We start from the raw sequence: 14,375 nt of genomic DNA, 5'->3' as shown, positions 1-14,375 counted from the left end.
TTCCCACGCTATAAATCCTCAAAGCCTGCTTGGGGTCTTGCTGACAGTCTGCTCCCCCGGAGTGAATTGGTGGCACTTAGCAGGAATGGAATGCCATAACACGTTCTCCCCTCCTCCTTGGTGATATTCCCCACCTTGTCTTCCGGGACCGTCATATCTTCTCTTAAGGAAGAAGGGAGAGCAAAGAGCAGACCCCCTTCCTAGAGAACAGCTAACCAGGGACCTGGCTTAGTGGCTGTCTCCAAACCTCGCTGCTGCTGGGGGAAAGCTAGCTGCCACCCACCCCACCCTCGTGCCCTAGGTCAGGTGCTGAGCTTGTGGCAACAGCTCCAACTTCTAACCTTGGAGCACTGTACACAAGTGATTCATTTCCAGCCTTCTGCTTCCCTTCCAGGAGTCAGCTGTCACGGGCCAGGCCCAACTGTGACTCACTCACACGCCTTTGCTTAGGGGAAGTGAACACTCCAGAGATTGCTGTGTTCCAGGCCCCTCCTAAGCCAACACTCACACTGCCTCCAGGATGATACAGCACAGAGGCATCCTGCTCGAGCCCATGTGTTGCTCTGCCAGGCCAGCAGGAGAACTAAGATAGAGTATGGTCTGTGTGGCTCTGATCACACATAAGCAAATTTAAGCCACTGTAGCAAAACACCCGAAAGCTAAGGGGCGTTTGGGATACCGTGGTTCTGACTGAAAGATGGACACTCTCTGCAGCTGCCCCTGCCTCTGTCATGCTCTTGGAAGAGATGTGGGTTTCCAGGACCTCGGGAACTGTTCCTGAAGTTTCCACACTCTTTGATCTGCCTACTGAAAAGTCTCACAACCAACACTTAGCATTCTTTTTTATTCTTCTTCTCCTTCTTTTTCTTCATTAGTTTTAAAAGGTTGGTGTTGTTTTCAAATTAGTTTTCCACCCATCCTGTAACTTCCTGAAAATGTTCCTAGTTTTAAAGGAGGGTCTCGTGTGAGGAGGGAGCCTTGGTAGCCACTTCCTTAGCCTCACTCTCTGAGTGGGTTCTCACAGATGCCCTTCGTGTTCCAGAATCAGGTTAGCTGTCTTGGGCCTATGCCACAGCGTCATGCTGCCAAGGCCACAGACAGATCCATCACTTGTTGCCTAACTAAATTGAATGTACCACTGGCAGCATCCCTGCTTCAGAACTGTTGGCTGCTACTACTCCATCAGTATGTCCTGAGGATGGATATATTATATTAATCAGGCAAATGGAAAGAAACAAATATTATAGATGTGTAGCAAGGATAGGAAAGCCTGTGTTCTTCTCTTTCATACAAGTAAGAAGTTGTGCAGCTACTGTGAATTATAATAGTGGTGCTTTTATATTATAAATATTTACATTGATAGGATCCATTTTATGGGCAAATCTAATAATATTTTTATAAGATACCTAGCTACTGTATTTGTTATGTGATAGCATTATATAATCTTAATGGAAGCAAATTAGCTTTACAATTTTACTTTTTAATAAGATTTCACCTAGATAATTTGGAGTTTGAAAGTGAACACACACTTAATGCTTGTATTAAAACCTGAAGATCAGATTCATTAAAAAAAATGATTTCTGTAATCAATAAAAAATTAAAAGCAAAGGTTAACATCTTCATCATGAATGGTAATATCGTAATGCCTCACAGAAAAATCGCAAATAACTTTGTGACGCCCCCCCCAGACTGATTCTGGTGAGTGCAGTGATCCTAAAATAAAACTTAGTCAACCTCATATTTTTATATTTAAGCATAATAAATAATTAAACATAATTTCATGACCTAGAAAACCAACATTGTAAAATTAGGAAAACAGTATCAGTAGTCTCAATTGATCATATTCAGAAATGTTTTTAACATGTCTTATTGAACAAAGATTGCTTAGGCAACACAAAGAAAGAGCATATTCTTTGCTCATGAAGAACTTTCTACTTAAATAGGAGGGCACAGCTGACACAATGTACAAAGCTTAATAACAATCAAGCAAGCTATGTGCTTTATTTTTTTGTTAATTTATTTAATTTTACTTTATATGCATTAGTGTGAATGCACCAGATCCCTTGGAACTGGAGTTACAGACAGTTGTGAGCTGCTATGTGGGTGCATGGGAATTGAACCCAGGTCCTTTGGTAGAGCAGACAGTGTTCTTAACCACTGAGTCATCTTTCCAGTCCTAACACATCCCTGACACCTAAGTAGGTGTCAGGGATACTCAGGGGACAGCTCTGGCGCAGGCATTAAAAAGAGGAAAGGAACACTTGAAGCAGGTACAATTGGAGGGAATTTGCTGAAGGGGTAAAGTCCAAACCAGACCAACCAGTAATTTTACTAATTGGTAGGAAAAGACACTGATTATGTTTGATGTTTGTTGGGTTTGATAGTTTTGCTGGGGGTTTCCATCTGCTCATTGACCACATTTGTAACACCAATTCATCAGTAAAGCATAAGGTAAAGAGTTTGCTAAAGGCCATTTAGCTAAATGATGGCCTGGCACAGTGTTGATGTCCTCAGCTGGGAGGGCCAGGCAGGTTGACCTAAAGAGTAGCAAGCCAGTAGCCACCTCATGTTGGACGTCTTGGTGCACTGTACCATATTCACTCTGAGGCTAGAGGTTTGCTCTTTGGTACTTTTTAAAACCTAGCCTTTTCAGTAGAACAATTGTTAATAGAGAACAGGAAAAAAAATGTTCACAAGGTCAAGGTGATGAGGGTAGCAGAAGTGAATTAGGAGCCAGTTGTTTGTGAGCAAATAAGATGGAGTAATGCTTTCTAGAGGAACCTGAGAGCCCATTTAATTCTGGATCTCAAGGTCTGGGATGGGACCTGGATATCTGTGCTTCTAGGTGCTCCTAGGACAGGTAGGCATTGTTGATCTCCCATTTTGAGCACTAAGACTGTGGAAAAAGGGGCAGCCATCTTGCTCTAGGAGAGATGGCTCCGATACCTGCTTTTAGGTAAAGCAGCTGTGCTGTCAACCAGTCTTTTAAGTGGCCTCCGTCCTTTCTTCTCATCTGACTCTACCTTTGCTTTCAGCACGAAAGCAGGAGATCATCAAAGTTACTGAGCAACTGATTGAAGCTATCAACAATGGGGACTTCGAGGCCTACACGTGAGTAGAGACAGACAGACTTACCATGCTTCACATATTGGGCAACTGTACTTCCTTGCCATTGTATTTTTCAGCATGTCTGAAGTTCTGCACATTTAACCCCTGCTTTAACATGTTGGCAATGGCGTTGTGTCATATAAATGATAATGGGCTCTTCAAGAAGCAACTTGTTTATGATCAGAATGGCTCGGCCTCTGATCTAAGGACCCAGAAGTGGCTTTGTGAATATTTCTTTGTAATCACCCACAGTTCTGAGTGAAAGTGGGGCATCAGAGAAATCCATTTAGACAAAGGTTTAAAAAGAAAGAAAACAAATAGACTAAGAAATTCGCTCCTTTGTAGTTCTGCTAGGGATTGGGACAGAAAAGATAACAAATGGTGATGCCAAGTATTCCTTTCCCTTCTCAGCCAGTGAAGTTCAACTGTATCTGCATTTGTTGACTATGTTTTTGTATTAAGGGAAATTTTGAAGAAGAGAATTTTATGATTAATTTAAATAGTAATAGACTTCTGAATCACATTTTGTGTAAAGAAAATTACTTTGCTTAAGAGAAATATGCATTTAAATAAGACATGAGGGATCACTGTGAACCTATTTGGGGATGTAAATCCATGTTGTTGTTTTTTTTTTTCCTTACTATGCAATTCCACTGTGTGAAAGTGTTAAATGCAAAAAAAAAAAAAAAAAAAAGAAAGAAAAAAAAAAAAGAAAAGAAGAAGAAGAAAATTGACTTTAATCCCAAATTAGTAAAATGTTTCCAAGTTTAAAAGCAGGGAAAGGGAAAATGATCATACATGAGGTAAACTAACTTCCCAACTGGCAAAAGTGCTATGTGCCAAACAAAACTAACAAAACCAACTTAGAAAAGTGTTTACAAAATGTGTCAAAGGTTAGTTTTTTTGCTGATTGTGTAAGATTGGAAAGAAACAGAATTGGCAAAGGATATGAACTGACCAGTAGCAGAAAAAATATATATATAAGTGACAAAATGAACATGGTACAGTCATGTTTCTCGCTGTACACAAGCAAAGCCTGTGATGGGCTAAAGCCCTCCAAAGCTGTGAGCCCAAATAAATCTCTTCTCCCTTAAATTGTGGCAGAATCGACTAACAGAGGGATCCAAACACACAAAAATAGGCAGTGTGAAATTGGGAAGAGAGTCAGTACGTGTGGGGACTGAATCTGGAAGCTAATTCTTGTAGGTTAAGTGTGAGTATATATGTGCAAACACATACACACACCTGAACATGTGCGAGGGCATCGGCTCTTCACTTTCAACTAATAAAAATCTACCTGAGAAAAGAAGAAGTGAAGGCACTTGAGGAGGCAGGGCCAGGCAGATCTCTGTGAGTTGGAGGCCAGCCTGGTCCAGGCCAGCCAAGGCTACACAGAGAAACCCTACCCTCCCGTGGGTGGGAGTGGGGGGGAGGGTCAAGTCTGTATCCCTATTGTCGCAGACAACAGCTCTCTTTTAAACTGTGGCTTATAATACCTCTGTGCCGTAGAGATTGTTCTTTGTTTGGTTGTTTTTCCACTATAACCTTGTAAGACCTCTAAGGGTCTCTGAAGAATAAGAATGGTCTTTCAAAGCTCTTGTTGTGATAGCCACCTCCTGTGAAAGTTGTATTTTGTTTTTGTTTCACAGTCAGGGTGTAATTGTAGCCAGGAGATGCGAGGTATTTCCTGTCTCACAGTTTGAAGTAGGATATTTAAATAACCCAGTGCCCTGAGAGCCAATCACCTCACCTTTGCCTAGAAAGGCCTATCATTTGGCCTAGAATTGCATTTCTAGGCCCAAGGATGATTGAGTATTGCTTCTATTCTTTTTTTTTATTGGTAATATTTTTTCATTAAATTTTTATTTTTTATATTAATTACAGTTTTTTTAATTTGTATCCCAGCTGTAGCCCTCTCCCTCATTCCCCTCCCCCATTCCCACCCTCCCTCCCTCTCTCATCTCCTCCCTGCCCCTCTCCAAGTCCACTGATGGGGAGGTCCTTCTCCCCCTCCATCTGACCTTAGCTTATCAGGTCTCTTCAGGACTGGCTGCAATGACCTCCTCTGTGGCCTAGCAAAACTGCTCCTCCCTCGGGGCGGGAGAGTCAAAGAGCCAGCCACTGAATTCATGTCAGAGACTGTCCCTATTCCCCTTACTAAGGAACCCACTTGGATACTGAGCTGCCATGGGCTCCATCTGAGCAGAGGTTCTAGGTTATATCCATGAATGGTCCTTGGTTGGAAAATCAGGCTTCTATTCTAAGGCTTTTCAGGTTGAAAATATTTTGGTGAGGCTCTGTCGGGTAGTCCCCACGCTTTGCTCCTAACACCATCCCCAACCAAAATGTCCAGAATACTGTCAGTCTTTATCAGTCTAAAGCCTGTGCCAAGAGAGTAGATGATAGGAGTATGACTGAATAAATGATAGCTATAGATGATAGATAGGTGAGTACATAGAAGGTAGGTAGTAGGTAGGTAGGTAGATAGATAGATAGATAGATAGATAGATAGATAGATAGGAAGGAAAAATAAAATGAGAATTACACTTTCCAGTATATTGTCTCTTTTGAAAGTTGTGTTTAAAAACTTCATTATAATACTCTTTAAGACCTCAGCCAGTGTGAGGTAGTATGGAATTTGGATTCACAAACTGACAACTAAGTCATATTTATAGAGGAAATAATAATACCTGGCAGAATAAATTTCTGTTGCCATAGGAACACTATTCTTCCTACTTCATTCCCTAGGAAGAAATGCTATATATTTGACTTGAGCTTAAACATACTTGCCCAGCAGACAATCTGAGACAAAGTTCATTATTTCCCCGCTACCATTACCTTCACCACAAAGGATAACTGCTTTGATTTGTAACCATAAAGTGTTCTTCCCAGGCTGACTGTTCTGCAGTCCTTTGTCTGTGTTTTGGCTGGGTGTTTTGAAGCAGGGACTCATGTTTTCCAGGCTGTCCTGGAACTCCTGCTGAATAATGTGTGTGTAGCACCATTCCTGGTTTACCAGGACCATGATCCATGAACTAACTGTGTTACACTTTGAAGAACCATAGGAAATTAGGCATGTAAATTTGTTTTCCTGATGAACATTAAAAAAGTTTCTCTTGTATATTGGAAATTTCCATTTGAAACTAAATAGGTTCCCATCTGCTATATTTCTACTTCGGAGCAAATTAACAAATAGGCCAAAATCCTTTCTTTTATACTCAACTCCTTGCTGCCCCTCCTCCTACTCAGTACCTTCCACATACCTGCAAAACTGTCACTCATTCTTCAATTCACAGCCCCAATTTTCTTTCCTTCCTTCCTGTATCATTTCTGTCCACTATAACCTGTCTTTGAAGCACTTTGCATTGACTTTTATTTTAGTATCATGAGTTATAGTTGATTGCTCATATAGTTCATATTTAATAGTTCTATACTGAATAAGCCAATTTCTCCAAAGAAAGCCCATTGGGTTCTTGTGGATAGTTTAGAGTTATATTCTCCCTTACTGAATTCTGCTTCTGGGATTAAAAAGAAAACTATTGTGCCTGTTTGAATCATCTATTAATTTTCTTTTGAAAAGAAAATAAGCTTTAAATACACACTTAGTGTGTTTAAAGTATTTAAATCATGTAATTTCATGGACATTCCCAGAAGATTCAGACTGACATTCTATCCTTCATGTCAGTTACAATATAGGTGTGTGAGGAGGATGGAGAAAGTGGGTCCCTCAAAAGACATTCCAAAAATATTTATTTTCAAACCTAAATATGACTTGAAAGGAATTAGAGCGTGCCTTAAACTTTGAAAATATTTGAAACATAGGAAACTTAATTCAAAAGTTAGAAAACTAAAAAATTAACTTTGGGAATTAAGAAGCAAGCATCTTACAATGGAGCCGATTCTGTCTGGAGCAGCCAATTTAGTTTTATTCCTCTGTGAGTTCTTTACAAAATGGCATTTTGGAGTCTGCCTTTTGACCTTCCTTGTCAAGGTCTGTGGTAGAAATTTCTTCTTTGAGTGCTTTTTAGCACCCATCTCTTTCCTTCACTGACTGTAAATAAGAATGCTTATCACTTTTACTGTGAGCACATTCACTCGTGATATTTTTTTTTTTTCTTACTACAGAAAAATCTGTGATCCAGGCCTCACTGCCTTTGAACCTGAAGCTTTGGGCAACTTAGTGGAAGGGATGGACTTTCACAGATTCTACTTTGAAAATGGTATCCATTCTAAGTTGTTTATCTGCTTTTCCTTGAATTTCTCCCAACTTTGCAGACACTTTGGCTCTTTCCTGTAATGGGGGTTTCTACTGGCAGTATGTCCACCATGAAAACTGTTTGTTTGGAACTGAAATAACCTGTACTTCAAACCCAAAAGTCCATTGTGCTTTGAAAAATATGAAAACAGCCTTTAAGACCCAGCAAAGGAGCAGTATATGCTATATAATATTATGAACACATATTACTTGGAGTTGTTATAAAACTGTTGATTTGGAAGAAGAGAAAGCACACGATACAGTGGCTGAGCCCTGCTGAAGGTCTGGTGGACACTTTCAAAACATGCTCTGACCGGAGGCGAGCAATCAGTGTTTCCGCTCAGATCGCAACGGTCTTAATGTTTTAGTGACGCAGAGGAAACATGTCTTTCGGAAAACATACCTATTTCCAAAGCAGTTTCTGCAAATCATAAAAATTATTAATTAAGTAGGGTAATATCAAGCCAAAGGTTCATCATTAACCAGGAATTCCCTACAGCCTTAAACTTTCCATTATATTACCATGGGCTGTGATGAGAATTTAGTCTTTTTGCTAGGAGATCCTGTTGAATGAAGGAGGATTTGTAATGATAATTAGGGTAATTAGGTTCATTTGTAGTAATTAAAAGCATTGACAAGTCTCCCTTGGCATGTGTTTTTAGTGAATGAGTTTCTCTTTCTTGCATATATTATCTTTTTGCAAAGAAACAAGCAACAATAGTTAATGGTAAGTTTGTGTTAACAAGGCTTGGTTAAATATTCTCATATTCTGCATATTCCAGCATTTTGATAGAGGCATCTCATACTATCTTCCCCATCAATCAACACCATTTTATTCCTAGTACAATAGTTTACTAATCCATTATTTTTTTTACCCATTTCAACATTACATACACCATGCACTGTTATTTTTCCATAAATGCAAACTCTCCATAATAGGATATTGTTTTTGTGTAACTAACACTTCCTGTAATTTAAATAGGCATTGCCTGAGAATGAGATGCTTAGCTGGGCAACAGCTAAAATATTTCAGCCTATTCTAATCTACAAAATGCCATCGGTAGAAATTGTGTCACAATCCACAAATCTCCTGATCAAGTGATTGGAATGGGTGTATTATCCAAATACCAAAGGTTGTAGCCTGGTGAGGAGCATCTTTTAATCAGTGGCTGGTCGAAACCAGCTGCCTGAGCAAGCAGTGGCTTGTGAAGTTAGGCTGGCTGACCACACAGAGATGATGAACGAACTGAAGAGTTGCGGGATGTAATGCAGAAACACATCTATGAAGGGAAACTGTGATTTCTGAAATGTATGCTTGAGATATTTCCCTCATGCCACATCCTAACTACAGGAATACCACCTCAAGTCATCCTGTCAGCGGCCCCAGTGGGCCCTTCACAGAAAGACTAGGGTGTCTCAGTGCGCTTGCGCTGGGATTCTCCACCTCTCTTCATAGGACAGCTTCTGTCTATAGCCCTTTCGCGTTATACGTAAGTGCATCTCCATAGCTTTTCCGCCTAATCAACCAGAGTTTCCAGAGTACCACAAATCACCTCGTAAGGAGATGAAAGAAAATAAGGACTATCTACTTTTGTGTCATTGTTTCTGCAACACCCAGCACTTGGTTAGTGCAAATATATGAATGAGTTAAGGCCTGAATGAATACCATAACTCATTAATCCAAACTGAGGTTAATCTTGATGTTAGCATACTTTACATAAGATCTTCATCTGTGTTCTCATATTACTCTCTTTCAGCTTTGTCCAAAAGCAATAAACCAATCCACACCATCATCCTGAACCCCCACGTGCACCTGGTGGGGGATGACGCCGCCTGCATAGCCTACATTCGGCTCACGCAGTACATGGACACAAGCGGAATGCCGAAGACGATGCAGTCGGAAGAGACTCGGGTGTGGCACCGCCGCGATGGGAAGTGGCAGAATGTGCACTTCCATCGTTCGGGGTCACCAACAGTACCCATCAAGTAAATATCCCCGTGCCGTCAGGTCTTGCCAGTACACCCTTGACAGTAGACAGGTTTAGAAAGCAGCATTTAAAAAGCAAATATCAGGTGTCGAGCTGTGTTCTCCTCTTAGTATCCTTCCTCAGATGACATGTAAATTTCCAGTCAGTAATCAAACAGACACTCTCAGCACATCTCCTAGGTGCCTCTCCTGGGCTAGATGCAGAGGGGTGAAAAGGCATCTCCCACAGGAAACATGTATTTTGATTTAGAAAGCAATTAATCAGTAACACTGTGAAAAAAAAACTAAGCTACACACTTAACATTAGAGTTGGATGCAGTGAACAGCCAGTGTACCAGATCGTCCATACATTGTATGAAAGACTGAATTTTGAACAAGAGTTTACACAAGGAGTTATGGAAGTAGGAAAAGAGCAAAGGGGAGAGAGTCCAAGCTACAGGAACAGCATCAGCATGAAGTTAACAATGCTGGAACTTTAGAAACATTAGAAAATAAAGCTGCACACTATCAGATGGCTCAGTGTGGTAGAGGGGAGTGATGCCAAATCCTTTGTGTCTGTTAAATGGGATGAGCTGAAAGCAAGAGAGTGAAGGAAATTGGGTGAACCCTGGCCCACTGATCATCTCTTTCTAGGATGCCCTGTTATTATCTGAACATGTTGGGTGAGGAGCCTAGTTTTTACAGCCACTCACCACACTCCAGCAAAGCCATTACGACCTCTCAGTTTGATGGTCGATTAAAACCACAGTGATTCTGAAAGGTCTTCTCTGTTATTTTAGTGACCCTACAGCACTGTTGGACATACGAAATCAAATAAAATGGATCATCATAGACAAAAATGAGTCCCAATAACAAAAAAAAAGGTTAAAACACATTTCAAAAACATACCTATGTGATCATAAGGGAGACACAAATGGAGTACAGAAAATAAACTGTATTTAGTGTTTTCTGTGGTTTTTATCCTGAAGAAGTACACCACAGATTGCCAGCTAACATAGATGGGATGGATACAAATGTATTGGGCCAGGGGATCGTTTTTTTTTCTGCAGTTCTCTGAAGTGTTAAGGGCTAGAGCCTATCTAAGAAAACTTCCTTTTATGCCAGGTGGCTTAAATGGGGCTTCTCTTAATAGGCCACCCTGTATTCCAAATGGGAAAGAAAACTTCTCAGGAAGCACCTCTTTGTGGCAAAACATCTGAAAACCATTCACATTTGGGTCTTGTAAGTAGCACCCTGCCCCATGGTTCTGTGCGATGGGGGCTAATGCTGGAGAAGCTGCATGGCTGGTTCTTCCCTCTGTGGACATTCGCTCAGCACTCTACTCAGTCGAAACACATCCGAGGTCTTTGAGAATCCACGGAGGCTCTGCATGAGTCCTTAACTCTAGTGTTCATTTTATAGCATCACCACTGTTTGAAAGGTAACACCAAGAGGGACCTTAATCCAGCATCTGCATTGCATCATTTTAGCATCCTGGAGTTCTCACATCTGGGTTAATGTGACTCTCAACTCTCCAGAGCAGTTTCTAGTCTATTAGACTTTGAGATCCTCTGGTGTCTCCCTGTCTTTTGAAAGTAGCAATTCCTGTTTGTCATTGCTGGGGTTAATATGGGCATGAGCTCAGTGTGTCTGAGTGAGTGTAAAGATGCTAGCTACTAGCTAGCTCGAGAGGATGGGCCACAACAGAAAGTCAAGCTAAACTTTAAACCATCACAAAGGAAGTCATTCAGATGATAATTGATGGCTGGCTGCAATGAAATTCATGCCTGCATTGTTGTTTCTAAAGATTTGTGTCTTAAACTGGGATCAGGAGACAGGCCTGAGTAGGTGCCACTGTTTATATTTTCCTCATGCCAAGATGGAACAGAGCTTTCAAGAAATGGTGCTTTTAGCTACTGCTTTTAAAGAAAAATTATGGTTTCTGTGTTTGTGAGACTATATCCCTTGTCAAACTGACTTTTAATTTTGATTTTTTAAGCAATTTAAGCGTAATAAGCAAACAAGCATAGAACAAACTTGAACTTTCACTGTTTCAACCAAATATTGATATGAATTCATTAATTTTGACTAGTAAATATGAATGCTTAAAACATATATTTAGATTTAATAATGTGATTGACGCCTGGGACCCCTTCTGCTGTTTTATTTATTTATTTATTTATTTATTTTCTGTTTAACTTTGTGTGAACAGATAGATACTATTGATTGCCTAGTTCAGTCTTTGTTAAACATGTATATTTTATCTTGGAAGGATCACAGGCAAAGATCTACAAAGTTTTTTTTCCAATCTGAACTAAAGCTAAGTTATCAAACTGTAAGCTCGTAACACTGGCAAAAATGTTGGTATTTAAAAAAAAAACACACACACAGTATAATTTACATCTTCCTCCCTTTCTCCATTTCAGCTAATTGTCAACAGTGCCACTTCTTCACTGTTTCCAAGGCACCTGGAGGGTAATCCTGGGACGTCCTCTCCTCCTCTTCATGCATGTTTCTGAGTGCATGAAGCTGTGAAGGTTCTACGTGTAATGCATATGTGACATGTCATCTTATCATATATTCCTTCCTGTACATTGTTTACACTCCGGCTACTGGATGGGATGTTCCATGCAAGCTTCAGTTACTGCTGGCAAACTGTAGATGGAGGTCAGACGAGAAAATTCCACAATATTCCCAGTTCGACTGACCCGTCAGGTTTCCCTGTTTATGCCAAGATTTAAAAGACAATTAAAATCATTGTTCTCTGAATGACAGTTGGTAAGAGAAAAGTAAATCTTTTTTAGAATGCTGCCATTAATCTGTTTGGGCTTTTTGTTGAGATTTTGGTTTTGATTTGTTTTTGTTTTTAAGGGTACATACATATATACATGTATATATGTGCATATATGTATGTATGTATGTATACCTTCAGCTCCTGGTGTGATCCTGGTAGAAATGGGTGTCGTTTCTCTGAAAGTGTTGTATTGGATAAGTGGATATTTATGCGGGCAAACGCCTGTGTGATTGTAGGAGCAAGAGTCAGTTGCTGTTCTACCGTCAAAGCCATATTGATTTGAATCACACTGTATACTGGGAAAAAATTCACGTCATTTACTAGTTTGATTTCTTTCAGATAGGCACAGTTCTGGTGAACGCTTGGCATAGATTTTGTTTTTTTCTTTCTCGAATCTGTGTTCTGTTTTTACTGTATACTATCTGTTTGCCCTTTTGTTTGTTTATTTTTCCTGTTTTAGTTCTCTCTCGTCTCTCTCTCTCTTTTTCTGTTTGCCTGTTTATCCTTCTTTCTGTAGCTAGTAGTGTGTAAAAACAGTAAAATTTACATATGAAGGTAAAATAAAAGTCAAGGTCTTTTGGAGGAAGCTAAAGGCAACATTTCCAGTTTCTTCAGGGCCCATGGAGCTGCTAGAAGATTTTAAATAAAGGTTTTTAAATTGGCTTAGGCTACCCCTTATGCGTAGGTATCCTAGCCATGTTGGAAGTTTTTAAATTGAGACTTGTGCTAACAACAGTAAGAGCCTACTAAGAATCACCAACTAGAGAAGTTGCCTGAAGACCACAGTGGAGGGTGATCAGCGTTGTATGCCCTTATTTGACCTTGTGGGATGTGAGAGCCTTTCCTGCCTCACTTTCACTAGCTAGTCCACATGAGGTATCTTCTCCATCCTCACAGTGTTTGAACTTGATCTTTGTAATTTGTGCAGTTCTAGCTTCTCTCTTGAGTCACAATAGCATCTTCTTGCCAGGGGTTAGGGTTTATCCAGCTTAAAGCAACGAAGAAAAGGAAATGCCCCAGTTTTCTTTGCAGTTCTCATTTCTTCTTTGTTGATGCAGTCCTGTGAGGCTGCTTTTCTGTGTTGAACTGCTTTATGGTGCATGGACTCTCCATCAGCGTTACTTCAACCATAGCTACTCAGTCTTTAGACGCCTATTTTTAAAGCAGAAGCGAAAAGACAAATAGCCCTCACTCCCCCTCTTTTTCCTAATTTCACCTTTTGGTGTTGATTGCTAATCACTTTAGATATTGTTGCTAGTGAATGTATGGTAGATGGGTTGAAGCTTTTCTGATAACTATCACATGATTTAAAACAATATATATTTAAAAATGAATATATACAGTAAATGTATTGAGCCGTGTTATCCTGCCAATGAGATCTGTGAAAAACGTTAATGGCCTCACTTTTCCCTTTTTAAGTTCTTTTCCCTTTCTGTGGAGCAACTCTGCGTGGCATACATATATTTAAAAACACAAATAGTGGTAGACTGTTTTTTTTTCTCCTTTTTTTTTTTTTTTTACACTTTTAACTTAGCATGTGGTGTTGAAGTATTACCATAGATCCAGTTTGTCTTCTGCACTAAGGTGTGAGGAAATCGTGATTTGTTCTCTCCAGCACAATGGAATTACACATTCATCCTCTGCTATTGTTTTGAAAACACTGCAGTTTACCATGGGACACTGTATATATTTCTTGCCATAATGGTAAATGACTGATTGATATATTTAAGAGTTAATAAATTTGTGATTTCTGCTGACGGTGTGTCCATCTTTATTTCTTAAAAAATACTCTGCACATGCGTGGTGCTGGCCACTGCCAAGGATGTCATGTCATGTCCTGGTCTCCTTCAGTAAACAACTTGCAGGCTGTGATAATGGCAAAGGTGTTTGCTCTCTCTGCACACGACAGTGCTCTTTTTCCACAGGAAATTAGCTGAAAGGAATGTAGTTACTGAGCATCCTAAAAGTTTCTAGACTTTTAGGACTCTTCTGTCCGTCTGACTGTCCATCTCTTACAGGATGGTGAGACCGTCCCTCCACTACCACAAATCTGACGTTATCTCCAGTTCAGAGCAGTGGCCCTAGCTGCTCTGAACCCACAACTCCAGGTTGCCAAGGCGCCGTTAGCTAAAGCACTACGTGCAGTCTCCAGGTCCATCCACGCGCCTAACTTCTTCACCTAGAATGCCCTTCCTTTGTTCCATTAGCCGGTCCTTTAATCACTCACAGAGGTTCGGAGGTTCGTACGGAGT

General features: G+C 40.2%; 1 protein-coding gene across 11 annotated transcripts in view; it reads left to right on the top strand.

Annotated features, from left to right (window-relative positions):
• The window catches only part of Camk2d (calcium/calmodulin dependent protein kinase II delta), a 256,393-nt gene extending 242,513 nt beyond the window's left edge, over nucleotides 1–13,880 (top strand). For 10 of the 11 annotated variants that reach the window (XM_060392779.1, XM_060392777.1, XM_060392782.1 and 7 more), the window contains 5 exons: nucleotides 3,036–3,111; nucleotides 7,234–7,328; nucleotides 9,121–9,349; nucleotides 10,483–10,571; nucleotides 11,756–13,880. In XM_060392779.1, coding sequence (XP_060248762.1) covers nucleotides 3,036–3,111; nucleotides 7,234–7,328; nucleotides 9,121–9,349; nucleotides 10,483–10,549 — 467 coding nt within the window. In that variant the 3' untranslated portion in view covers nucleotides 10,550–10,571; nucleotides 11,756–13,880. The remainder of the gene's footprint in view (nucleotides 1–3,035; nucleotides 3,112–7,233; nucleotides 7,329–9,120; nucleotides 9,350–10,482; nucleotides 10,572–11,755) is intronic. The other variant, XM_060392780.1, reaches the window with a different exon arrangement.
• The last annotated feature ends 495 nt before the right edge of the window (nucleotides 13,881–14,375 follow it).

This window comes from Meriones unguiculatus, chromosome 10 (genome assembly GCF_030254825.1).
Source record: "Meriones unguiculatus strain TT.TT164.6M chromosome 10, Bangor_MerUng_6.1, whole genome shotgun sequence".
In the NCBI taxonomy this organism is placed as follows: Eukaryota; Metazoa; Chordata; class Mammalia; order Rodentia; family Muridae; genus Meriones; species Meriones unguiculatus.
The sequence above is the reverse complement of the archived record's forward strand: the minus strand, read 5'-3'. Positions and strand labels throughout refer to the sequence as shown.